Source organism: Marmota flaviventris, chromosome 14, assembly GCF_047511675.1.
Source record: "Marmota flaviventris isolate mMarFla1 chromosome 14, mMarFla1.hap1, whole genome shotgun sequence".
In the NCBI taxonomy this organism is placed as follows: Eukaryota; Metazoa; Chordata; class Mammalia; order Rodentia; family Sciuridae; genus Marmota; species Marmota flaviventris.
In genome coordinates this window covers 18,687,812-18,714,451 of record NC_092511.1, presented here as the reverse complement: position 1 = coordinate 18,714,451, position 26,640 = coordinate 18,687,812, and the positions used below count along the sequence as shown (strand labels likewise).

General features: G+C 48.5%; 1 protein-coding gene across 4 annotated transcripts in view; it reads left to right on the top strand.

Moving 5' to 3' along the window:
• Adcy3 (adenylate cyclase 3) overlaps nucleotides 1–26,640 on the top strand; it is an 84,924-nt gene that overhangs the window by 13,813 nt on the left and 44,471 nt on the right. For 2 of the 4 annotated variants that reach the window (XM_071601394.1, XM_071601393.1), the window contains exons 3-4: nucleotides 4,425–4,712; nucleotides 25,461–25,610. In XM_071601394.1, coding sequence (XP_071457495.1) covers nucleotides 4,425–4,712; nucleotides 25,461–25,610 — 438 coding nt within the window. The remainder of the gene's footprint in view (nucleotides 1–4,424; nucleotides 4,713–25,460; nucleotides 25,611–26,640) is intronic. The other 2 variants (XM_027933337.2, XM_071601395.1) reach the window with 1 other exon arrangement.

The window sequence follows — 26,640 nt, the reverse complement described above, 5'->3', positions numbered from 1 at the left end:
ACGTCAAATAATTGTGGTATTGGTCACACAGAGCCACCCACCAAAAACATGGCTTTTACTCTGGAAGAAGGGAATAACAGTAAAAGATGGGTGGTGGTAAGCACAGGTCCACAGATGACCCCAGTGTGGTGTTGGAAGTCCTGTGGCACCTTCGCAGAACTCGGAGGGATTCAGGGTATTGGTTTGGATGGGCACAAGGGAACTCTGGGGCTGATGGCAGAGTTCTGTATCTTTTTCTTGTTGTTACTGGGGATTGAACCCAGCAGTGCTTTACCACTGAGTTACACTTCCAGTCCTTTTTATTTTATTTTTTATGTTGCGACAGGGTCTCACTAAATTGCCAAGGGTCTCACTAAGTTGCTGAGACTGGCCTTGAACTTGTGATCCTCCTGCCTCAGCCTCCCAAGTCACTGGGAATATAGAATTCAGCATCTTGAGTGGGGATGTAGTCACATAGCAGTACATTTGTCAACACCCATGAAATTATACATTTAAGATGGGTGCAGTCTACTACATAAAGCTCATTAGGTTTTATAAAATGTTAGTAAAATCCAGGAACCCCCCAAAGTTATATATACACAACACACTTATGTGTGTATACACACATACACATGTATACCTATGTATACACCCACATTTACATTTATGCATATTTTAAATAGCTTATTTTAATTTAAAACATTTAGCTGTATGGTTCCTTGGCTAATACTGTGCTGCAGGGAAAGTTATTTTCTTTGCCTATTGGAATAGGTTGAGTATCCCTTATCTGAAACGTTTGGGACCAGAATTATTTCAGATTTGGGGATATTTACTATACATAATGAGGTATCCTGGGGATAAGACCCAAGTCTAAGTATAAAATTCATTTATGATTTGCATATTTCTTGTATATATGGCCTGAAGGTAATTTCTATGCAATATTTTTAATAATTTTGTACATGAAACAGAGTTTCACAGTCTGGAATCTTTCTCTTGCGGCATCATTGCCAGTGCTCAAAAGCTTCAGATTTTAAAGCGCTTGGCTTTTGGATTTCCAGATTAGAGCTGCTCAGTGTGTACTCCAGTTAGTATCCCTAGTGACCTTCTTTTGCAGTTAGGATGTGTAGATAATTTTCAGTTTCCTTGAAGTGAATGAGAATTAAAAGTCCCTTGGAAATAATCAGGATACAGAATGCTTCTAGATTTATTTATTTATTTTGGGGTACTGGGGATTAAGCTCAGGGGCACTGGGCCACTGAGCTACATCCTCAGCCCTATTTTGTGTTTCATTTAGAGACAGGGTCTCACTGAGTTGCTTAGACCTCACTTTTGCTGAGGCTGGCTTTGAACTCGCAACCCTCCTGCTTCAGCCTCCTGAACCTCTGGGATCTCAGGTGTATGCCACCGTGCCTGGTCTGTCTAGATTTTTATGACTTCTTTCTTTATTAATTTTAGACAAATTTTTATTGTTTTGCTCGCCTCTAATTCCATGGCATTTTTTTAGCTACTTGCATTGACCAAACATTTCTGAAATATTCATTTTTTAGACACATCTTTCTTTCACATTCATATTTTATCTGTTCAATTCCATTATGTAAATATAATGCCAAAAAACAACTGGCATAAACAGGTTTGGGACTAAATACAACTAGTTTTTAGGAAACACTCCAAAAGTTGGAGCAGAAGTCAATGCATGTGCCTTCCAGAGAGGCTCCCGCGGGCTGTGCATGTGAGATGAGGAGGTGTACAGAGGGGTGGACCTTCCTGACCAGTCTGGCCCGTTGAGCCCTTGAACTTCAGTGCCGTCAGTGTTCTTGCCCCTTCCTGTTGAGCCCCGCTGTCTTCCCTGGTTCTAGAGTGTCCACAGGAAGTAATGTGCATCCACCTCTTGTTTTCTACCCAGCGGTCCTCCCAGTCCTGGGATTCGGCTGTCGTGCTCTCCCTTGGTCTCTTTGCGAGCCCAGCCATCTCACTTTTCAGAAGTCCTCCAGTGAGATGGTTTCTGGACCGTACGTTGTCCTGGGCATCTTTTCTAGCAGCAAACTACATCGTGGTGCCCAGGAGTACCTTCTACTGCGTTACAAACATTTCCCAAGCCTGCTCGAAGAACCCTACCCACCCTGCCTGTTACAGGACACAAATGCTACAAGTGTCATTTCTATAGTGACAAACTTCACGTGGGGGATGCCCACTGCTGGAGATTTAGACATCAGGCCTTAAGATTGATCATCTACATAAAAACAGAAGTTAATTTAGAGAGCCAGGGCAGCTCTGTTGAGACTGCTGAGCTGTTCCTCTTCCAGGAGGATATTCTACTTCGGCAGGGAGAAGCCTCTCAGGGACACTCAGCTTGAGCTGCTGCTTGGAGTTGGAGAGTGTGTTTGTCTCCCTGGGCTCTGCTGATCCAGGCTGTGCCCTCTGCAGCCTGCATGCCCCTCAGTCTGCCTGCCTTCCTCCTTGCTCCTCTGTCCCTGACTCCTACCAGATCAGCAAAGGTCAGCCCAATTATCCAGTTAACCAGAGCCGGACACCTCCCTCTTTGTCCACCCTCTTCTTTTCTTGCTGAGATGCCTTATTTGTTGTTGAATTCAGCATGTGTAATTTCATTTGTTTGCCTAGTGATGGATGCTTCTTTTCTGTCTGCTTATGTATCTTTCCTTCGCCAAACTCATGTGAGCCTAGATACGGTTTTGCTCAAGCTGCTGGGAATATGGAGATGAGTAGCCCTGGGTCCCAGCCTGAAAGGAAAGCCCTGCTCTGTTTATTTGCTTCCTTTAAAAACAAAAACACAAATTGATTACTGTCTGGTTGTGGTCCTGGTTCTGAGAAGTTATTCTGTTAAGTATTGGTTGGGCATTTATCCTGAGTTATTTGGTGGAACTACATGAAATTATCAAATCACTTTCAACCCATCAAAAATGGCAATCTCAGTGTATGGTTTAATCTAATATAAAAGAAACAAACATGTTCACTTGGAAAGCCTGAAAAATACTATAAAGGATGGAAAAGTACTACCCATAATATTATTCCTCAAGGATAGCTTCTGTAGCATTGGCCCCCCTTTTGAAGATAGATTTGAACATTGATTTTCTTCTATAGTTATTATAAATACTAGTTATAAGAAACTAATTCAGCCGAGTCAGGAATATAAAGAATAAAAGTGAAAGTCCTCCGTCCCTTCCCTGTCTCCTTCCCTTAGGTTACCATTGCCAAGTGTTTGCTGTTGATTCTTCCAGAGATCTTCCTATGAATTTGCGTGTTTATGTGACTATGCACATTTAGGACTGGTAGGTGACTGATTTAAATTTATACAAATCAGTGAGGCAGAATCCTTAGCACTAACATCGATGTCCCCCTCTGTGTGACTGTCGTCTTCCTCTCTAGGGGATGGGGGCACCCGTGGTCTGAGGCCCTTTCCCTCTTCAGCCAGGTGGTCCCATTGGAGGTGCAGACAGGTGGCCTCCTTCCTTCAGGAGCTGCAGCCTCAGCCTGGCAAGCTGCCCTGGCCTCCTTCCATTTGTAGCAGCAAGGAGTCTTTCACTGTCCTACGGAGCAGGAAACCCAGGGCCTCTGTGGGCTGGCAGGCCAGTGGCAGAGGTGACCAGGGCTAGAGGTGGGCCAGTAGAATCCCAGCTGAGAGCCAGGTCCTGCTGTTGGACATGGCGCCTGCTTTGGACTCTGGTCCTAAGAGAGTAGTTTATTCACTGGGACTCAGAAAATCATCCAGATCAATACAGCCATCAAGCTGTGGGCAGTGGGTGTGGGTGGTTGTGGAGGAGGTGGCACTGTGCCAGGGCAAGGAGAGAACCTGTGGAAGGTGTGAGGCCCCAGAGTCTCTGTGTCCTGCCAAGGGCTGACATTCTCTGCGTTTCTCACTTTGCCTGTTTCATAGTGTTTTATCAGGAGTTGAGTTGAGGCTGCCCCTCTGTGGGTGCTGGGGTCTTGGGGAGACCATTTGATATTGCTGCGACTTGGTTCCTGTGTACCCCGCACTCCCCATGCATGAGGAGGGTAGAGGGACAGGGACACTGTGAGTAACACAGGGCCAGATCACTGGGCTTCTGTTTGTCTGCTCTGTGATCTTGGTCAACCAGCTTAACCTTCCCTGTGTCCTTAGATTTACTAAGTCACTGAGCTCTTAGAACCAGCAGCCTTCTAAGTTTGCTGTGACTGTAATGAAGATGCCAGCTCTCAGGGAGTTGTGTAAAGAATATGTGAACCGAGGAGTGAAGGCACTTTGTAATCCGCCGAGCCTTGTTCAGCTGCAAGTGTTACTCAGATCACATTTATCTGTAACTGTGTAAAGCCCCAGAGCATATCCCTTTGAGGAAGTGCCGGAGTGCATTTTGCGTGGGCAGAATTTACAAACAGGGAAGAGTTGGGGTTTGCACCCCAGGGACCAGGTTGTTCAGGCTCACTCTTTCCTGCCGGCTGCTTCCTCCTAGACGGGGAGCCGGGACTGCATGAGAACCTGGCTTCCAGGGACATCCCAGAGCTTTCTGGAGAAGAGGCCCCACAGAGAAGTGACTTGCCTGAGGTCGCACAGAGAGGCAGTGTCAGGGCGGTTCTGTGGTCTTCAGCTCCTGGCTGCGTCCAGTCTCCTGCATCGTCGGGGAGCTGCTGCCCCCTGGCACACCGGCGTGTGTGGAGGGGCCGAGACCTGCCACAGGCCCAAGACAGAAGGGAGATGGGAAACCCACAGATTTTCCCACTGGTGCTGCCAGTCTCCATTCGTGAGTGTCCTGTGGCTCTGCTGAGGTTACTGGGGTAGAGAAGGGGTGGAAGGCCACCCAGCATGTGAATGGGAGGGGGAGGTAGGCCTTGGAGGCAAGTGACATTGGGACATGGGTGATGGGGAGTGAGGGGCAGTGGAGTGTTCAGAATTTGCCCATGCAGGAGGCTGAGAGCGTGTGGTTGCGTGGGAAGAGTGCAGCAGGTAGCCTGCCATTTGTGCTTGCAGGGGACGGCACTGTGGTGCTCAGCCACTGCAGGTTTCCAGCGCAGAACAGGGATGTCTTCCGGCCGCAGGAGCAGGTCTTGGTTGCAGGATAAATTCTGCTTTTGTTTTCCTGAGGTCTCTCTGGCCTCACCAGGCCTCTCCCCAGAGATCTGGAGCCAGGAGCTGCGTGTCTTCCTGGGACATGTTCTCCTGCTCCTGTCCCTCTGGCTTTATAAAAGTGAGTTCAGAGGCTGAAATGTCCAAAACACTGACCTGAGAGTGAAGATCCTTAGTCTGGCCTTTGTGATGGACTTAATCTGCCCTGTGGCTCAGTGATTCGCTTTGGAGAGAGGAGGGGGTGCCTGGTCACTCCTTCATCATGCAGCTGTGTGCCCAACCTCCCTCTGAGGCAGTCCTGCAGGGGGCTTCCTGATAGAGCTATTACTTCTCCCATCCCAGACACAACAGGCCCATTTCCTGTCCTTTGGATCTCAGAGTGCGGCTTACCTCAAGGTGACTATGAAAGGAGGTCCCAAGCCCTCCAGGGCATCTGTAACAGATTATAAGAGTTCAGAGCTGAGGCTATAGCTCAGTGGCAGAGCGCTTGCCTAGCACGTGTAAGGCACTGGGTTTGATCCTTGGCACCATATAAAAATAAACGATTAAACACATTCTGTCCATCTACAACTACCAAAAATAATAACAATAATAATTAAAAAAAAGAGTTCAGAGGAAGCCCCAAGGAGGAGGCAGCACTGAAGGTCACAGTGGGTATCAAACCCTCCGTTATAGGAGAGGGACACAGGTGTCCACTTGTTAACAAACGTCTGGAGGACAAACACATACATGGTCACAGAGAAGCTTTTACTGCAGAATTGGGTGTGTGATGGTGAGAGAGAAATCCAGAAGGCAATTTGGGATTTCAAAATGTAAGACCAGAGAATGTTATCTGGGGTAGTTATGACAACAGGGAGTCATGGAAGGTTTTGGAGCAGGCAAAAGAACCGAGCTGAGCTGTCCTTGAGGAAGATCATCCTGGTGACAAACTGAGGGCTGTGACTGAATGGGGTGGAATACAGTAGCAATCAAGGGAAGTGCAGGACACAGTGATTTACTTGGCCAGAATATGCTGAGGGCCTGCTCTTGTGCCTCGTGTACTAGACGTTGACATGTGTTGGTTGTTGCCCTGGTGATTGTGAAGATTTCCACACACTCCCATAAATGGTGAGAGACTGTTTCAAAACCACCTCTGAGAAGGTGAAAGAGAACAACAGTGAAGTGGTGGCTCAGAGATGGGGAGTGACACTCATCAAGCACCCACCTATTTCACGCCTGGAACCCTGATCCTTACCCCAACTCTGTGGAGATTACAGAGAGAGAGAAAAACCAAGGTGTTCCCTGGGGACACACAGGCCATTGGAAGGTGGGGCTGGTATTCAGCTTCTGCTCCATCCAGGTCCAGTTTGGGCTCTTTATGCCACGGACAGGGGTCTTTGAATCAGGTGTCAAAGTTGTAGGTAGTGAGGTGGCAGCACATTCTGTGAGAAGTCTGAGGAAAAGGGAGAGGATACCTGTGGCTGGATTAGGGACAAGGGCTGGCAGTTAGGGAACAGTGGGGTGTAGGTATGGTAGGCAAGAGGCATATAGTTGAAAGAGGGCAGTTGCTGCCCCTTTCTATGAGCTATCAGTGATGGTGTACACCAGAAATATAGCAAGAGACGGCTGCCTCCAGTCAAGAGCGAGCAAGACAGTCTGGGGTTACCTCCCCCTGGAAAAACAGCTAGAACTGGAGAAAGTATTGGGAAGTCTGACCCGTTTGGGGATAATAGGCCATGATGAACAGTGAGTCCTTGGAAAAGAAAACTAACCGTCGGAGCCCTATCATCACCTAGGCTTTCTTCCTGGAGATAATTCTGCCCCAGGGAAGGAGAGCCTAGGGCCTGGCACTCACTGAGCTGAGGCAGAGCAGAGTTTGGGGAAGCCAAAATTTCTAGAATTTACAGAGCAGAATACCTTAAAGGAAGAAGCGACAATGAGAAGAAAACTCCAGAAATCTGTATAGAGGCCCTCTTAAATCTTTGGATTAATATCAGTCTACTATGCACAGGTTAAAACCCTGTGGGACCAGACAAGAACTACTGAGGGTAGCTGCAAGACCAATAGCATGCACCAACGCAGGGCCAGGCTTCTGCTCACCCTCTAGCTGAAGAGGAGACTTCACTGAATAAATGGAGCACTCCATAGAAACGTAGAAGGGCCATGCATCAGCACTGGGACATACAAGGCTCACCCTAAAATAGTTTAAAAGTAAATATGAAATAATCAAATTAATCAACAACTAACTTAACTGTCTAACAGGAAAATATCCAAAACTCTTTAAAGCAATACAACAAATTCTGCATTGAAAAATGCAAAGTTAAAAAAAGAAAAAGTAAAGTTGACAGTGTCAAGTGTCTTGATACATGACCCAATGTGACAAAAGAAAAATTATCAATAGTAGTAGACCTAGTAATAATAGATGTTGGAATTAGCAGAAAAAGGAAACAGATGTTTTAAATATGTTTCATTTTCTCAAACTTATAAAGGAAAATATCAGCAAGATGATGAGAAAAATGGAAAACTGTTAAAGTATAGCATTTCTGGAAGTGAAAAATAGACTATCAATCACAGAATCAAAATGAAAAAATAATAGATTAGACAATGCAGAAAATATGATTGATGAATTGAAACTAGAACCATGAAACTATCTAAAATCAAGCACATAAAGAAAAAACATTGATAAAAAGTAAACCACAGGATGGCAGGTGGCAGTTTATTATATGTGTGATCAGAGTCTCAGAAAAACAGGAGGAGGAGGACCAAAAAAAGAAAAAAATTTGAAGGGATAGTAGTAGAAAATTTTTCTAAATTTGCTGAAAATTGTTAGCCCATAATTCAAGAAGCTCAACAAAACCCAAGTAAATATAGCAAATAAAAATAAAGCAAGTCAAGTCAAGGCACATAATAATCATTCACTTAATAAGAAGACGTTCATAAAAGCACCAGAAAGAAGATCAGGGGTGGGGGAGATGTCACATAGAGAGGAAGGAAGATGAGAATGACAGCATATGTCTGGTCAGAAATTATTCAAGGCATAAAACAATAGAACTAAAAAACAAAAATTGTTAATGTAGAATTTTGTACCCAACAAAAATAGTCCTCAGATATGAAAGTGAAGTAAAGATATTTTGTAGACAAAGTCAAGTTGGGAGAATTCATCACCAGCAGCCAGAGTGTTAAGGTAGAGTTTTTTTTGTTTGTTTGTTTGTTTGTTTTGTTTTTCTTTTTTCAGGCAGAAGGAAAATGATACTAGATAGATATTTGTGCTATACAAAGGAATAAAAGAGTCCCAAAATGGTAAATATGCAGGAATATATGAAGCTTTTCCCCCTTTTTTTAAAAAAAATATCTTTGCAAAACTACCTAAAGCCGAAATATAAACAAGATACTGTGGATTTTATAACATATATAGAAGCAAAATATATGTCAACAATAATATAAAGGACAGGAGTGGAGAAATGGAAGGTTACTGTGATAATTTCTTAATACTATATGTAAAGTAATATCATATTTGAAGTAGACTGTACTAAGATAAAGATATATGTTGCATGTCATAGAGCAACCTCTAAAAAAGCATTAAAAAAGAGGTGTGACTTGTTAGCCAAAAATGGAGATAAAATAGGACAACAAACTAATTCAAAAGATGATAAGGGGAAAGGAACAAAGAATAAGTGAGACAAACAGAAGACAAAAAGCAAGATGTCACCCACACACAGCGCGCGTGCACACACACACACACACACACACATTCATCTTCCCTCTGTCACCCTGGTACCGGGATTAAATCCAGGGGTACTTGAGCACTGAGCTACATCCCCACTCCTTTTTTATTTTTTAAATTTTATTAATTTGTTCAATTTAGTTGTTAATGAACCTTTATTTTTTATTTATATGTGGTGCTGAGAATCAAACCCAGTGCCTCACACATTCGAGGCAAGCACTCTACCATTGAGCCACAACCCCAGCCCCTCCTTTTTTATTATTTATTTTGAGACAGGGTCTTGCTAAATTTCTGAGGGTCTCACTAAATTGCTAAGACTGACTTCAAAGTAGAGATACTCTTGCCTCAGCCTCCTGAGTTGCTGGGATTACATATTAAAAATCATACTGAATGTGTCATCAGTAAACCATTTAATATGCAAATATTGTCAGATGGATACCAAGGCAAGAACCAACTATAATTAAGAAGTCCATTTTAAATATATAAGATATTTTAACAAAATATAAATAGGTTAAAAATAAAAGGATGGAAAAAAGCATTCCATTCAAGCACTTGTCAAAAGAAAACTGGAATGGTTTCGTTAGTATCAGATGGGTAGACTTTGGAACAAAGAATACTGCCAGGCATAACAAAGAACAGTTCATGATGGTAAGGGAGTCAATTCATCAAAAATATATCATAATCCTAAATGCAAATACATTTGATGACAAACCTTCAAAATATGTGAAGGAAAAATTGATAAAACCAAAAGGAGAAATAGACAAACCTATAATTAGATTTGGAAATTTCAACACTTCTCTCTCTGTTAATGGTAGAACTAGCAGGCAAGAATATTAGTGTATGTATAGAACACTTGAAACAACCCAGACAGCCAGCTGTACTGAAGGCATGTTTACAGAACCTTATACCCAACGACTACAGAAAACATTATTTTCAAGTGCATTGAAATGCTCCTGATACTGGGCTATTAAATAATACTCAATATGTTTTTAAAAAGATTAAAATTATATTAACTATGTTCTCTGACAAAAATGGACTAAACTAAAAATAACAAAATGTATCTTGAAAGTTCTCAAATATTTGGAAATTAACACATGCCTAAAGTAAGAGAGGAATCACAAGAGACAGAAAATATATTCATTAGATGGAAATGAAAACAACGTATTGAAATTTGTGGGATGCAGGTAAAGCAGTGCTTAGAGGGAAATTCATAGTATTAAAAATGCTTATATTACTAAAGAAGAAAGGTCCAAAATCAATGATTTAAGCTTCTGCCTTACATAGAAAAACTAAAACTAAATCCACAAAAAGGAGAAAGCCATTAAAAAAAGAAGAAGAACAACAAAAATTCATTGGCAAGTAATAAAAATCAGAGAATCCAGAGTTGGTTCCTTGAAAGGGTCCTGGGATTGGGATGTCGCTCTTTGCACTGTAAGGCTTGAAGCCAGGCAGCAAGCAGTGGACACTGGGCGTTATAATTGGTGCCTAACAGGCAACGGGGGGAGAGGGGTTCATGGGACTGGAGAAAAATTGAGAGCTGCGTGAGTGGGACAGACTGAGGGGTCAGGGTGAACCTGGCAGCTCAAGGCTGAGGGCCGTGGAATCTCATTTGAGAAGTACCAGTGTACGGCAATCTTACTCTCAGTCCAGTGGTTCCTGAGTAGGACTGGCTGTGTCAGGACCCCCTGGACGGGGAGGAGGGCTTTTTACAGAACACAGACTGGGCGGCCCAATTCAGATACACCAAAACCCTACTTGAGGGTGAGCCTTGGAATGTAAGCACAGTCAGATCTGGGACATGCATTCTCTTCTCAGGTGACAAAATGAAGTTGACACATTCAAGGAGATAGGAAAGCTGAAGCCATAGGGATAAAGTCCAGAAGTCATCTTTGGAATTTTTTTAAAAATATTTTTAATTGTAGATGGCACAATACCTTTATTTTATTTATTTATATTTTATGTGGTGCTGAGGATTGAACCCAGTGACTCACACATGCTAGGCAAGGGCTCTGTCACTGACCCCCAGCCCCATCATCTTTGGAATTTGTAAGATTCAGTAACATTTACTGAGACCTACTGTATACCCAGCACACTACTGTGCTAAGTGCTTTATGCACATCACGGTCATGAGTTCTGCCGGACCACTCTGAGCAGGGTTCCCTCGTTATTCCCTCTGCACAGAGGAGGAACAAGCTGAAAACGTGACTTCCAAGGCCATGGCCAGGGGCTGGTGGAGCTGGAGTTTCCCCCAGTTGGAGCTTGAGTTTGAAGCCATGCTTCTCATGGCAGTTTCATTGTTGCCTCCGGGACCCCTAGATGAAGGACACAGAAACCGAGCACCCGTAGGCAGCTACTGCATGATGCTGATGATGTGGTTAAATCCCACCGTCACCCAAACGCAAGAGTCAAGAAACCCAGAACAGGGCATTGTGTATTTACAAAAAAAAAAAAAAAAAAAATCATGCCAACAAATAGACAAATTAGGTAAAAACCAAAAGGAAATATTTTTAAAAATCAGGAACCCGTGGGGATTCCGCCTGTGTATATGTTCCCAGGCTGAGCAAATTCTTGCAGTGTAGTGTCCAGAGTCAGGGAAAGTAGCCGGGGGACTAGAGGTCCTCCTCCCAAGAGGAAGACGGTGCTACCCAGATGTGGGACCAGGCAGTGAGCCATGTGGCCTGTGGCAGGGACTGTCACGTTGTTGGAAAGAGGACCTCTGTGCCAGTAGAGACCCCACTCATACAGCAGGCCCCAGTTACTCCTGGCCACACACAGCACCCTGCAGGGAGCCACATAAGTTGGTGGCATCTCCCAGGAGGAGATGGCAACAGTGATGATTCTAGGGGACACCCTTGAGTCAGCCCTACTTTCTAAAGAGTAAAGCCTTTGCAAATTTGGGGGCTGAACAGTGAGTGAAAAATGGCTGGCCTGGCAGGGTGGGCAGGGTCTTCTGTCTGTCTTCCTGGTGGCTGTGACCCTGAGCTTCCAAATGCCTGTGTTTCACACAGCAGAGCAGCAGAGCAGAGTAAGGATTGGGTTCTGTGCCCAGGCCTTGCCTGCAGATTTTAGGAAGGGTCCCCTCCCTGCTGGTCCTTTGCAGCACGCAGCTTGAATTGTCTTCAATGACAGTGGCTTCTCAGAGAGTTCTCCAGATGTCAGATGGAATAGACCTGGAGGCTTTTGTGGTGCCCTGCCAAGAGCTGGGAGACTCCAGATGGACAGCACCCTGCAGGTTCTCCCCTTGGGGGTGTCTGGAGTGGGAGGAGGGGGTTTCTACAGAATGGAGCCTGGTTGTAGTGGGGCTGCGGGCCTGCTGGCCGCCAGCGCGTCCACAGGAGTGAAACCGTAGGAAATTTCAGATAACACTCCCTGTTCTTCATTGTCTCTCACAAAGGGAATATTCATTCCAGAAAGATTATAGGGCAAAAAGGAGGAAATAAAAATTGCCCCCAAGCTACCCCCTCCCCCACAAGTTAGCCACTGTGAACAGTGGGTGTTTCTGCTCCTGGCCCTGCCCGCGTGTCATCTCTGCCAGAGAGAGCAGTCAGCGTGGTGCGTGTGCAGACCTTCCCTTCTCATGGCGATTTGTGCCGTGCATTATCCCCCTTCAGGGAGCAAAGGAAAGGGAGAGTGATGTTGCGTGGGGCCAGGGAGGCCAGGCGGCTCCCGGGAGGCAGAGTCTGCTGGATTTTGAGGGGAGGGTGGACGTGGCAAGCTGGGGTGGGTTTTGAGCAGAGTGCTTCTGACCCCAGGGACGTAGAAGCGTGTTTGCTGGTGCTCAGGAACCACGGGTAATCCCGCGTTCTGCATGTCCTTCCTCCTACCCTCCTCCTCCATTCCCTCATTTCTTCAGCCAGTAGCCATCACGCCAGGTGTTGGTCAAGGGCTGCAGATTTTAGGAAAGGTCCCATCTGCACGTGCTCCCCTCATCCTCCCTCCTAGATCCCAGCCCTGGTGACATCCTAGCACCATGTGGGGAGTTAGGGGAGGGCCACACCCTAAAACAGAAGCGGAGGTTCAGACACTGGTAATGTTAAAAAGTTCCCAGGGGCCTCACAGGTGCAGCGAGGGTGGGGATGCAGAGATGATGGTCTGATCCTCCCACCCCTGGTGGAGCTGAGGCTAGAAAGGAAGACGTCTGTTTTACTCAAAAGCAAACATTTACAAACATTCAAAAACAGTAATACAAACATGGATTTGATGGAATAGAATGCAAAATCCGTGTTCATTAGCAAGGTGAAAGGGGAGGCTGCCGCCCCAAGTACTTGGTAGAAAAGTTTGAGAGCTCTTGACATGTGGGCCTCCGTGTGTGCTGAGGTCAGGTAGTGCCTGCTGGGTGACACATTGAGGACATGAGCTTAGTTTACATCAGGAATTTTGGAGGTATTAAGGAAAGTTCATAGGGCCCAAGGTCTGCAGGACCCTGAGTGCCAGAATGGAGATTTATACTTTTAGAGGATTGGCAGCTCTTGAGAGGTTTTGAGGAGGTGGTACTTGCAAAAAGGTAATTTTAGAAGGTTAATGTGAGCTGGGGGTGGATTAGCAGGACCAGAGGGGGCCAGAGAGATGAGTCTGTCCCCACCCTGTGGGAAGTGAGGGTTTGGGCTGAATGGTGACAGGAGGAGCTGAGGGGAAGGAGACCTGGAGGCTTGGACCTGGCAAGGCCAGGCGGCGTGAACAACCCACCCGTCAGGGTGTTCCAGGGGATCAAAACCTAGGACATTTCAAATAACACTCCTTGTCCTTGTTTCTTCACAAAGGGAATATCCATTCCAGAAAGACTGAAGAAGAAAGAAGGAAACAAAAATCATCTTGTTTTACCTTGACAATTAATGTAGATTTTGCATCCTATTCCATCAAATCCATGTTTTTGAATGTTTTAAATTTTAAATGTTTTAAAGTTTGCCTTTGAGAAAGATGGCTTTCCTTTATAGGATCACCCCACCAGGGGAGGGAAAATCCCTCATCTCCCTCATCGCCGAGTTCCCGTACCTGGTGGGAGATGGGAGAGGAGCCCAGCTGAGACAGGCAGAGCAGACTGTGTTGGTTTGGTATTTAGCTGGGGTTTACTGAGGACCTGTGCTGTTGGGGTGCTGTGTGTGATTTGCTGGGGCACAGTGGAACTTGGTCTCGGCCTGCAGCAGGCAAACATTGGACCTTTAGATCAGGGTTGGCTGGGAGATGACAGGCTTAGGTGTTCGCACTGACTTTAAGAAGTGTTTCCCACCCTCGATGCACCTTTGGGTCCCCTGGGAACTTTTTAACAATACCAGTGTCTGAATCTCCAGCTTCTGTTTTGGGGTGTGGCCTTCCTCCAACTCCCCACATGGTGCTAGGATGTCACCAGGGCTGGGATCTAGGAAGGAGGGTGAGGGGAGCACATGCAGTTGAGCTGAAGAACTAGTGGGAGAGGTGACAGTCTGCCAGGATTTTGGTTTTGCATTTTGGAATTTAAGTCTTGGCATCAATAAGAGGAAACATAATGATGACTAAGAGAGCACTTTAAGAGAGCTGGATCGTGACCAGGCAAGGAGGTGACTTAAAGTTTGAGTTAAAAACAGAACTGAGGGCTGGGGTTGTGGCTCAGAGATAGAGCACTTGCCTAGCATGCGTGAGGCACTGGGTTCGATCCTCAGCACCACATAAAAATAAAATAAAGATATTGTGTCCACCTATAACCAAAAAACAACAACAACAACATCCAGAGAACCGAATTAAGACATGAAAGCAGTAATAGATGGAAAATCTCATGGATGCAGCTTTGCGTGTGTGGAAGAGAAGCTGGTCAGAAAGGAAGGGCAAGCCAGGAGCTAAGGCACACGCCCGTAATCTCAGCAACTCAGGAGGCTGAGGCAAGAAGATCACAAGTTGAGTCTAGCCTCAGCAACTCAGCAAGACCCTATCTCAAAAATAAAATCAAAAGAGCTGAGGGATGTAGCTCAGTGGTAGAGTGCCTCCAGGTTCAACCCCCAGTTCTGGAAAAAAGAGAAAAGAAACAAAGGAAAGGGTGATAAGGAGGTACCATGACTCAGGGTGAGGGTGAAGGTGAACCCAAATCAGAAGATGGTTAGGAAATGAAAGTGAACAAGTGGACAGAAGGAAAACGTGCCAGTCATGGGGAGATGACCTGAAGCAACCTATTGCATGAGAATTTGGCTTAAAGAAACAGGAAGATCGGAAGACCTTTGCCTTGTTTTAATACTTATCACATCCCCTGTGCAGCAATCTAGAAGAAAATCTCTTGGAGGAGAAGTGGTGCAGATTCCTGCAACTCAGTCATGGGGGGACCCAGCAACCCCCATTCTAATCGGTTCCCCTGAGGATGCACCATCTCAAAAACACTGAACCAGAAAGACAGCAGCCAAGGAACAGCTCTAAAGAGTTGCCACAGAGCCAGACACTGGAACAAAAGTATGGCAGATGTCCCTAGGAGCACCGTTGGGGGCTGCAGGAAAAAGGGGTGGCCGGGCAACCCCTGGGACGCAGCCATGGGGAGGAAACAGGGATCAGATCTTCAAGGTGCAAGCCTGGCTCAGGAGAGATGACCAGGCTGGTTTACTCTCAAGATCTGAGTCTTTCTGGAGCCAGAGGAAGGGATCCTGGAATCCCACAGACTGCTCTGTTCTGTCAGCACAGATGTAGGGGGACAAGGCTTTGGTGCTTCTGCGTGTGAGTGACCTTTCCCCCTCAACTTCCACATACTGTGTGATGATATTCTGGAATGGTGGATACCTTCTTCTGTCTCTAGATGACATGTTCCTCTCTCTCCCAGCTGCTATATTTGTTTTCAAGTTCATTCACAGTCAGTTCCAGAAAGTCAGGGATCAGTGTCATAAATCCGTCTTGTACGTCTTAGAGCTAAGAAAAGTGAACAGGAAGCGTGGGACCCTGTTATTTGGATTGCTCTCATAAATATGCAGTTTATTATTTTTTTCCTTTTTCTTTTTTTCATTTGGTTTTTTCAGCAGTTAGAGATGGGTTTGAATTTCTTTATCGTTCAGATTCATATATTGAGAGGTGTGTGCCAGCTCCCCGTCTTCAAGGAGTGTGAAAGCCACAACCTGCTCCGGGGACCTTTGCTGATTACCCTCTTCTTCCTCTGTTTACTGTAGCTTCTTCACCCCCAGGAGTTTTGATCCCCGAGGGGTCATTTTTTAATCTCCGGGACCAGCATGAGATCTTGCCACCCCCTAGACAGCTCAGTGGGATTGAACTGACCACCTTTTGAGAAAGGCCTGAAGCCAGACATGATTAAAGGGCTTTAAAATAGACTCTTTACGTGGAGTTGGAATTATTTGGCCTGGAGAGAGAGACCTAGGGTGACTAAATAACGGCATCAATAAGAGGAAACATAAAATGCGGTGGCAGGTGTTTCTTTATTGAAGCAACAAGAGCAGGCGGGGTGCTTTTGATTGGTTTTGTGGTTCTTATTCGATTTAGGTAATAGACTCTGGAGAATCTGGTGAAAGTAATGCTCCTCTATAGATGGCTCGATGTGACTTTCCCCCTAGTGTTAGGGGTCCACCAGTTTCCCCAAAACCTAGTTTATAAACGAGGTTTATAAATTTGGAAACAACTGGGAAGGAGACCCGAAGGCCCTCTCCAGACTTGCTCCTCTCCACCCGGAGATGGGGCCTTCCCTGCGGGTGTGTGTCTTGAGCTCTGCTGGGTCTCGGGGTTCTGCAAGTGTTGGGGGCATCCTCTCAGCCCACAAGCTCCACAGGTGATTTTAAAATAAACCTGCGTGCGTGCTTCCTGCTTCGGCACTTTACTCTTCTACCAAAAGTGAGGAGAGCTCCGGGCTCCTCTTCAGGAATCGAGGCTGGGCCTCTCCACCTTCGCTCTAGTGACATTTTGGGCTGGTTAATCGTGTGCTGTGGTGACTGCCCCGTCCAGCAGTGTCCTTGGCCTCTGCCCACTGGATGCCAGAGAACTTTTTACAACAGCCAAATGTGTCTGCAGGCACATTGCTGAATGGCCCGGGTGGGGGCAGATCCTGCCCCAGTGAGTGCTGCTGCTCTCTGCCTTCGAGTCCTTTTGACTCCCTTACCAAGGGCAGCGCCTCAGCACCAAGGGGACTGTCCTTTTGCCTTCTTTCTCCCTCTGTCACTCTTCTTGCAGCTAACCTGTGCTTCCCCTGGGAGACCCTGGGGCTACCCGTGTAAGACACTCCCCGACCTCAGGTCCCTCCTGATGCCGGGGAAGGTGCCCAAGCTGCCTTGCAGGAGGGCAGGGGGGGCCTCACCTGGAAGAGGCCCAAGTCCAAGGCCTTGGTGCCAGTACACCCTCCACCGCACGCTCTTCCTTCTGATCCTTCCCGTGGCTGGGTCATTTTGGTCTTTCTGATCTCAGCTTAAATGACGCTCTGCTGTATTTGTCAGCTGTTTTCACCTGGTGCTGTGTCAACCCCACATGTGGGGGGCCATCCTCGCACGTGACTTGAGTTACCTCCCTGGCTGGGTGAGAGGCGCTTAGGCACAGCTGTATCAGAGCTTTCCCCACCCTTCTCCAGGTCCGAGGGCTTGTCTGTGCGGAGGCGTGTCTGGCCACTGCCCCGAAGATCCAATTGTCACCCCTGACCTTGGGATGCTGCCCCCCTTAATCTTCATTGGATGGGATTTTCCCCAGAATTTTTTGTTCCCCAATAAAAGTCCACTCTCTGGCAGGTTCGTTTTCTCTCTCTCTCTCTCTCTCTCTCTCTCTCTCTCTCTCTCTCTCTCTCTCTCGTGTGCGCGCGCGCTAGCCTCTTCAGTAAACCTCGCTACCGCATTAGAAGGCTGGAGCTAGGAGGAGCCGTCCTGGGGCTGGTTTAAAGGTAATTAGAGTCTTGTCTCTTTAATTCAAAACTCCCTAGCGGTTTCTCACGTCTCGAACCTTCTTTCATGAAGCCAGCGCGGGTCGCGGGCTAAACCCACACTCAGTGGCTCTTGTCCCATGGGTGTCTGTGGGTGGCCAGGGGCTCCGCTGTGCTCAGGGTGTTTGCTGCAGGCCGCAGGCCGGGCTCGGCTTGGCTGTGTGGCTCTCCTGTGCACCGAGCTCTTTGGTGCCTGTTGTTTTCATGGTGATGGCCTGAGAGGTAAAGCCAGCCTGGCACGTGCATTTCAGAAAATCTCCTGATGGCTGCTGGCCACAGCAAATCCCATGTCAAAGTCAGCAGGAAGGAAGAATGTGTCACCCTCTACTGGCTACAGCAAGCGTGTGGCTGTCAACACTTCTACAGGGGAGTGGGGAACCGGGGCCACCAGCCTCCCTCATGCCCACTCTAAAGCAGCTTCCTGGCACCCAAGGTTGAATCAATTGTTATTTGTCTACTGTTACAGGGACACTGGCAGGAATTTTTTCCTGCCTCGTTCAGTGCTAAGTCTGGGTCCCACCTGGCCCAGGGTGGTTTCATTAAATCTTTGATGCATGAATGAGCACTGGGTGAGTAGTCCTGGGGAATCGGGGAGGAGGGCTGGAGCTGGGTCTTGGTAGTTCTAATAGCGAACACCCCTGGGCGCTGGGGCTGGGCATCGTGTGCAGTGCGTGGCAGGAGTAGAACCCCAGAACCATCGCGCTGTGTGGACCTCTGCAGGGGAGGGGCCGGACGTTCCAGAGGGAGCCATAGAGCCCAGGAGCAGCATGTCTTTAGCCTTTAGCGGAGTAGAGAGAGGCCAGGGTGGCTGGAGCGAAGGAGCTTGTGCAGCCGGATAAACGACAGGAGAGCCCGAGGCTGGCGCTGCGTGCTCCACGTCTCTGGAGGAGCCGTCTGGTCAGAGGTATGGGGTGACGCTCCTGGGCTGTGCCACACACAACCTGAGCAACCATTCTGGCAACCTAGCAGGTCACGAGGGATCTTGTGTGAAACGTCATATTGTCCAGATGCTTGTCCTCAAAGTCCTCTGAATTGCTTTGGAAGACTGGATGCCTTTAGCCGAGGGGTGCATGAGTTAGAAAATAAGCAGAAAAGTTTCTGGAGGTCCCTTTGTTTTGAGGCACGTGTAGAAACTTGGGAAATACCTGCGGGAAGGGCAGGTCTGGGTGCCGCAGGCCCCGAGGCTGGGCTGCCTTTGGGAGCGTGGTTATAGGAAACCTCGGAACACTGGCTTGGAGTTGGCTCAGGGCCACACCAGACATCACCCACTGTCTGCAGACCTTATGGCCACTCCCCACCCACCTGAATGCCCCAGATCCTTCCTGGACCCAGAGCTCCCGTGCTCTGGCCTTTACCCAGACTGGGCAGACTCTCTTCGTAGGTCAGTCAAAGTGGCCGTGATGGAGGGGGAGCCCTGCCCTTGAAGGAAGGAGACCTGGGTTCTAGCACAGCCAGGGGCCATGGCCTCTGAAGCCCACTTCTCTGGCTTCAATCACTTCTTTCACAAAATGAGCATAAGACGACGCTGCCCTGCCTCCCTCTTGCGAGATTTGTATGAGAAACAGAGAAGATGACGGTGAAGGCTCTTATAAGACTTTAAAAGTATTATTAATAGGTACTAATTTGCCTTCTAGAACAAAATAAAGAAAACATTGAGAACGTATTTCGTGCTAAGCCCTGTGTGAGATAGGGTTTTATTTCAGTCTTATTGGAACTGCCTTGGGGTTATTGTGAGGATGGGGAGCCAAAGGTCAGAGAGGTCAAGTGACTTGCTCTGGGTCACACAGCCTGCAGCATGCAGGGCAAGACTGATGTCACCCACGGGACTGCAAAGCCTGACCTCCTCCTTGTACTCACTCCTCCACCAGCAGCTCATTCTGTCCTTGGTGGCTTCTTCCCCTGTGCCCTGGTCCTGGGTGCTGGTGAAAAGTAGAGAAACAAAGCCAAGGCCCCCATCCCTTGGAGCTCACTTCTGGGTGGGGAAACAGAAAAATGAGTAAGCAAGAAAAGGAGGAGAGAAGGGGAAATGAAGAAAACTCTGTTCTGGGCCCGAGGACAGGTGAGCTGCCGAGCGAGCGGTGTGGCCGAAGGTCCGAGGGAGACGGACCTGAGTGAGAGAAGGAGCCTGAAGGTGCTTCTCCCACCTGCTCCTGGGGAACCCAGGCCCCGGGCAGCGTCCTTAGGTTGGAGAAGGCTGGATGCCTCCCTCTGCCCTGCTCTTTCGTGCCCCCAGCTCCTTGGAGACTTTTCCAAAACCTCTAAGTACATCTTAACGGAGAGAGACTCCAGCGGGCTTCCCCCAGCTCCCCAGCGCAGAGCCCCGCAGGCCTCACGGCAGCCCACACGGACACTGATACCCCGTGCACCCAGCGACGGTCTCCCTCTGCTTCTGGCACATTCTGGAACCTCAGGCCAGGAAGACGGGGGCCACTTCAGCAGGCAACTTCTACTTAAAGCCGACTTAGAGCTGCATTTCCCGGGGTGGGGGTGGGGCTGTTAGAAATGTTGAGCTGTTTCCAGGGAAGATCCTACCAGGGGTTCCTGGGGGACGCTCTCAGCTTGCCTGCTTCATCCGGCTGTTGTGAGCTAAATGAAGCTCTAGTCTGGAAGCTTACCCACTTGGGAGGTTCATTCATCTTATTCATTATTTTTTAAATGATTTTTTTAAAAAGAATAATTCTTTGAAATAAGTTATTTCTAGAAACTAACTGTAGGATTAAGATATTTTTGTTTTGCTTTTCTGGGAATCCAGCTGAGGCCCCGGGCATGCCAGGCAAGCGCTCTACCGTTGAGCTCCACCCTGGCCCAGGAAAGCTATTTCTACATGAGACCCCAGGGACTGGGCAGCTGTCACACAGAGCCTTGTCATGCTGCACAGCCTAAAGGGGACCCTGGGTGAGCAAAAGTGACTTCAGTGGTGCTCCAGAGCAGTGTTCTCAGTTTGGTGCCTCTGAGGACCTCTCTGGGATCTCAGTCTGGTGTGGGCCTCAGGGTGCAGCGCCTAACAAATTCCTGGTGTTGCTGCTGTGCAGGTCTAAGGGACACAGGGAGCAGTGAGGGGCCCAGAGGGGCCTGCCTGCTCGTCCTCTGGTCTCCTGGTCAGGTGGTGCATGTGCAGAATGCTCACAGGTGGAGCCTTGTCACAAGTGTCTTTAATGATTCCAAAGCGGGGGAGGCTTCCTGGCTGGCCCTCCGGAGTGTGTGTGTATACCCATCCTGCGTTCCAGAGACCCCATCTTGAATGCCAGTGCCTCAGGAAGCTGTGCTCGGCACTGCCCTGACTGATCCCCCGGCCATGCAGACCTCTCCGCTCCCCGTGTGCTTTCCATTTCCCTGATGCTCTCGGCAGATTGCAGACTGTCCCCCTTTCTGCTCTCCTGGCCTGTGTGGTTGACAGAGCCTCTTTCCTCTTTGCTTTCAAGACAGGCTGGGGTAGGAGAAGCTTGGGGGGGTATTAAGAAAGAGTCCCAAGCAGCAGAAGCTGGGTCCTGGGGAGGCCATGGGGGATGGCAGGTTGTGTTTCCTGATGCCTTCTGCTCTCCTGGCCCGATGAGTCTCAGTGTGGTGTCACCACCCCAGGTCAGTCCAGTCTGACATCTCATGACTTCCTGGGTACCTGGTGCTAGATGGGCCAGGATGGACTTGGCGACACACAGGGAGGGGACACTGGTGTCCACCTTCCCAGGTGCCCCATCTGGTGTGGGAAACTGGTCTGTCGGCAGACAGTGAGGGACCCCGTGTGGGGTGGAGAGGTGCCTTTGGTGCCGACGGGGAAGTGTTAAGAGTGGACAGGAGGCCTGAGCAGTCCTCTCCTGCCAGGGGCAGCTGTGGCCGGGGTGGGTCAGGAGGTGAACTAGTGAAGGCAGGAGGCAGCCCTGGAGGGAGAAGACCTGAGTTCCGAAAAGAAGCCCCCTTACCCTGGGGTGAGAGCACTGGAAAATTAATCCGGACCGGTGGAGCTCAAGGCCCAATTTGGAGAAAATCCGTTTGTCACGGTGACGCGAGAGGTCCATTTTGGATTCTCACTAGGGTTTACGTTTTCCCTGGGGGCCGGTTTTGCCCCATGGGTCTCTAGTTCGTAAACTATAGTGAGCGTCAGTGCGCACAGTGTGTTTTAGAGGGACCACAGCTCCCTGCTTCCCCATCGTCAGGTCTTTCCCCAGGGCCACACCTGCCTGGCCCTGGGCCTTCTCCTGCCCTGCAGTGGCTTCTGGAGGACAGGGACACTCAAGCTGACTCTGTGTCAAAAGAGTAAAGGTCAGTATTTTAAAGTATATTTTGAGGGATACATTCATTAATGAATCCATTTATAAATAATTATAAATAAATAACATCCATTTATAAATTTTAACTGCATAAATGTGACAGTCCCCGCCATGTGAAGAAGCTGTGGAGAATCTGCAGATGCGCTTCTGAGTTTCCAGTTAAAATGTCTGCAGCTCACGCCAAAGTACTTGAGGGCTGATATTTTCCTGACAATTTTTAGTTTTAAAAATGTCTAATGTTCTTTCCGGGAAAAGGTAGAGTTATAAATATGTAAATGAGCTGAGTGCTTTCGAATGGGGTTTTGAACCACAGAATAAGACACGAGCGTGGGAGTGTGGTTTTGAGACCTTGCTTCCTTGCAGTTTCTTTTATAAGATTGGAAGAATGTCACCTCAATGTTGGTTGTAAACGGGATGAGGCTCAAGAAGCGTGTGCCCGTGTCTAGGCCACGAATGTCCTGATGCTGAGGTGATGTCCTTGGCAAGGAAACTGAGGCCAGAAGAAGGGGTTCCATGCCCTTCGCACATCATTTTCACCTGGGAGTGTTTGCACGCCGCCCGCCTTCCAGCTGTACCGCACCTCTGGAGGGTGCCCAGTGTCTTGAGTGACTGTTCTGTGCTGGAGGCCTTCTTCCGTCACCGGGCAGCTCCTCCTGCTCCTGTGAACCTTCCTCCCCCAGCAGACTCTGCTCCCTGGAGTCCCCTGAGGATCTTGGCTTGGTGGCCTCTGCCTATTGGATTCTTGCCCTGAACTTGGGGCTGAGAGCTGGCCTGCGGGACCTTTGCTGAGCCTTCCACCACTTGTTACCTGGCTGGGGACTGCTGGACTTCTGGCAGGCCTCAGAGCCATGACTGTTCATGATACAGAGGGGGGTGGGGAATGGAAAAGAACAGCAGCACCCCTGAGACTCACTGTTCCAGAGGGTTAGTCCTTGGCCCACTGAGTCCACTGCTTTGGGCCTAAAGTGAGCCAGCAAATCATGGCAGTAGGGCGTGGTGGAGGGGAGCTGATCAGGACGTGGTAACAAGGAAGCATAGAGGCTGGGGAAGGGGAACAGGGCCAGAGGAAGATGCCCCCTTCCGGAACATTGCCCCAGCGGCCCCCTCTCCAGGCACACCTTGCCTACCTAGAGTGACCACCCAGTCCATTTAAACCGGGATGAACTGATTAGGTTACAGCTCTCACAGTCCGATTTGTTTTACTTGCAGACATTTCTGCATTAACACAGGAGCTTTTGGGGACACTTCATATCCCAATCATAACAATCCTTATACATTCTTTGGGTTCTAATCTTGGTGGCAGTAGTTGTCCTCGAGTGCTCTGTTTCTCTTAGGTAGCCACCCTGAGGAGTAACAGCTGTAAACCCTGTGCAGAGCCTGTCCCATTGTTCCCATGGGAAGACTGGCCAAGGCCTGTCAGTAGGGGCAGGATGATCCCAGGTTCAGAGCTCTATCCTCAGCCCAGAGAGTCCTCCCAGACTGGTTGTGGCCAGGGCTGGATTTAGAGGTAGGTCTTTGACCCCTTTCTAAAGTCCTCAGTTCAAGGGTCTTTCTGGGGTCTCCTGGTTGCACCACAGCCCCTCTGAACTGGGTTTGAGCTCATGGGGGCTGATCCCCAGGGCCTTGGGGACCCACCAGGCAGGGGCCCAGATATATGGGTCCTAGTTGGCTTCTAATTCATATGCAGCTTCTCCCTTGGCTTCCTGGTAAGCCCAGAAGAGGCTCAGCCCTGGTGGCTACTGTACTGGACAGTAAGGAAAAACAGGACACCAGCCTGACCTGGAACCAGCCCTCCATACTTGTGGCACTATGAGCTTGGGGGATGACAGGTTTCAAGGTCATGTGGCCATATAGGAAGGCAGCTTCTGGGCCAGTAGAGGTTCCTGAGACTGGCTTTGAGATCCTACGTGACCTGTGTGATTTACTTCAAGTCACTGGACACACTTGGCAGCTTTTCAGATGACCAGGTGTTTACTATACTGACTGCTCAGACAGTGGGAGCCATCATGGAAGCAGAAGGTTCAGGGGGTGTTGCAGAGGGTATTGAAACCCCCACTTACCCCCCACCGTATGCTGTGAGTGATTGGGTCATTATGTGTTGGAGCCAGCCATCAGTGAATCTTGAGAACTTTTATCTGGTGGCTTATGGACTGGCACTAAGATACCTCACCTAATTACTTATTATTCAGAGGCCCACAGTGAATACCCCTGGGACTCAGCACTGGTGACCACATGTAGCTACTACAGGAACTTTCTGCCTGGTGTGGTGGTGGTGGATCCTCAGGGTGCTACTGATCAGCCCTGATAACACACAAAATCAGAGAGGATGTGGAGTAACCAAGAGACCCCAGAAAATTAACGTCAGAATCAACCTCCCTTCTGTCTACAAAACCATCTTGTTTAAAATGCTAAAATTGACTTCCCCCATTTTCTTTCTGACACCAGAATCTGTTGTGTCTGCTGGGCCAATCCTTTTCCCTTCAGGGCTGGAAATTAAGAAATTCTTCAGCCTTCCCATTCTACTTTTCAGCTGTGTCTGAGAAGCCACACCCACATGGGAGGCATCTCTCTCCCCTGGGCAGGACCTCAGGAATCAGGGTGTGGAGGGTGAGTACAGCTTTAGGGGAGGGTATGGAGCTGGTACCAGGAAAGCAGGAGGACTGGTACCAGGAAGCAGTGAACCGAGGCCAGTGGGCTTGGAGACACTGGAAGAATTGGTACCTGGTCCAGCTGTGGGGGGCCCAGTCAAGACAAAGGGTCAAAGTCAGCAGCATCCAACACCAGGAGCCAGGCGTGGAGTGGATGTTAAGATCCATATCCAAGATTGCCTTCAGCATGAGGCTATTGGGTCTGCAGTCCCAGCAGCCTATGGGAATGTCAGGGACCAGGACACCTAGGGAAGTCTGCAGGGTGTCAGGGATGGGAACAGACTCTCAAGGCCCAAGGAGCCCTCTGTGCCAGTGGTAGACCTACAGGCAGGTCCCACCCCCATCCTGTCCATAGCTTCAGTTCCTCAAGAGACATGAGGACTGGTGCTGACTGCTCTCTTGTGCCCTGGTGACAGATGTCTGTGATGCCCAGAAAAAAACCTGAGGCGTACATTTAAGGTAGCACTATGGCAGCTGGGCCAGCCCATGACCTCTTCAGGTCTCCTGTGATGTCCCTGATATCTGTAACTTTCAGGATTACACTCTTCTGCTGGTATCTGGGATTTGTACATCCTTTCTCTAGTGAGTTGGCACAGTACCTAGGGGCATCTCATTAGTGAGGGCTCATTGTTGCCTGAACCAATGGGTGACTGACTGACAGGGGCTGCGGGTCTGGAGCGGTCAGGTGGAGGGCATTGGCCATGGTGTGAAGCAGGAGGGGGAACAGTGGCCCCTCAACCAGCCTTGCAGTCTAGCACCAAGCCTGTGGGCCCCTGAGCCTTCCTGGTCAGGAGCCATGCCATATCTCTGTAGTCAGGGTTGGAGCTCAGCTGGGTTCCTTGGGCACTGGGCAACTCCAGGTTGATCGTGGCTACTGTCCACCCCAGCTCTCCCATCCCTCTTTCCTGAAGACATGTTTTCACCACCATCCTGTTCTCTCCTCCTTGGGGTCTAGATCCTGGCCAACGTCTTCCTCTACCTGTGTGCCATCATCGTGGGCATCATGTCCTACTACATGGCAGACCGCAAGCACCGCAAGGCCTTTCTGGAGGCCCGCCAGTCGCTGGAGGTAAAGATGAACCTGGAGGAGCAGAGCCAGCAGCAGGTGAGGCTCTGGTGGGGTGGCTGGGGCCTGGGAAGAGGGGCCCACAAGAGGAGAGGGGCCAGATCACCTGGGCTCTGCAGGGCTTGGTGTTCCTTGGAAGAAGTCCGGTTTTGGTTCCTTACTTGAACCATGGGTTGCTTGTCCTCAGAGAGCTGTTTCTGGACCACCAGGAGCTTCTCATTCCCAAATCTCCTCTCCTTGACTTCCCTCTTGCTTTCTGTTTTTGTTCTGTTTCCCTATAATGTAAGACTTTTCTTTTTAAAGAAATGCATTGCCTAGGCAGCTAGCAATGACTCTGTGCCATTGTTTTCTCAGGTGAAAAGCTTTGTTGGGTGTATTTTGGATTCTTTTTCTCCCTGGGCAGTTGTTTGTGTTATGCCTTTCTTGCCCTTCCCCTACTCTAGCCTGTTCAAATGCAGATTTGCACTGTGCACTGGCTGATGTGCTCAGAGAGGAGCTGGGGCCTCTGCTGGGCAAGTGCATTTGGGCCCATCCCACGACCTCAGACTAGTGGTTGCATTGTGTTATCAGCTCTTGTGTTCTTGCAATAGAAAATTTTAAGCAAGACATGAGGAGGCATAGAAAAAATATAGTAAAGTTTATTAGAGTATAAGAGGGAAAGTAGTTTTTTCTCAAAAGAGGAGAGTGACAACTCCCTTCTTTGTGGCCCAGTGTTTACTGCAGTTAAGGGGGAGTTTTTGGAGAATCCACTCCTAGCTCTTGTTGACAGTTGGATGGGATCATATTTCTAAATCCCTACTGCATATGTTATTAACCATAAGAGCCTAAGTGAACCCCACAGAGGTGAGAAAATGTATAATTACAATAAGATTAAATAACATGTCAAGGATCTAAAGGCAACTTTTGGTCACCTTGGTCCATACTGGCCAATTTTATTTGGAATTTGTTTTCACAGACCTTGAGGCTGTTGAGCTGTCTAGCCGCTGGTCAGATTAATCTTTCTTTCTCCTACTTGAGGAGAAGCCTTGGGTGCTGATGCTGTTGGGTATGGGGCTATTATCTTAAGTCA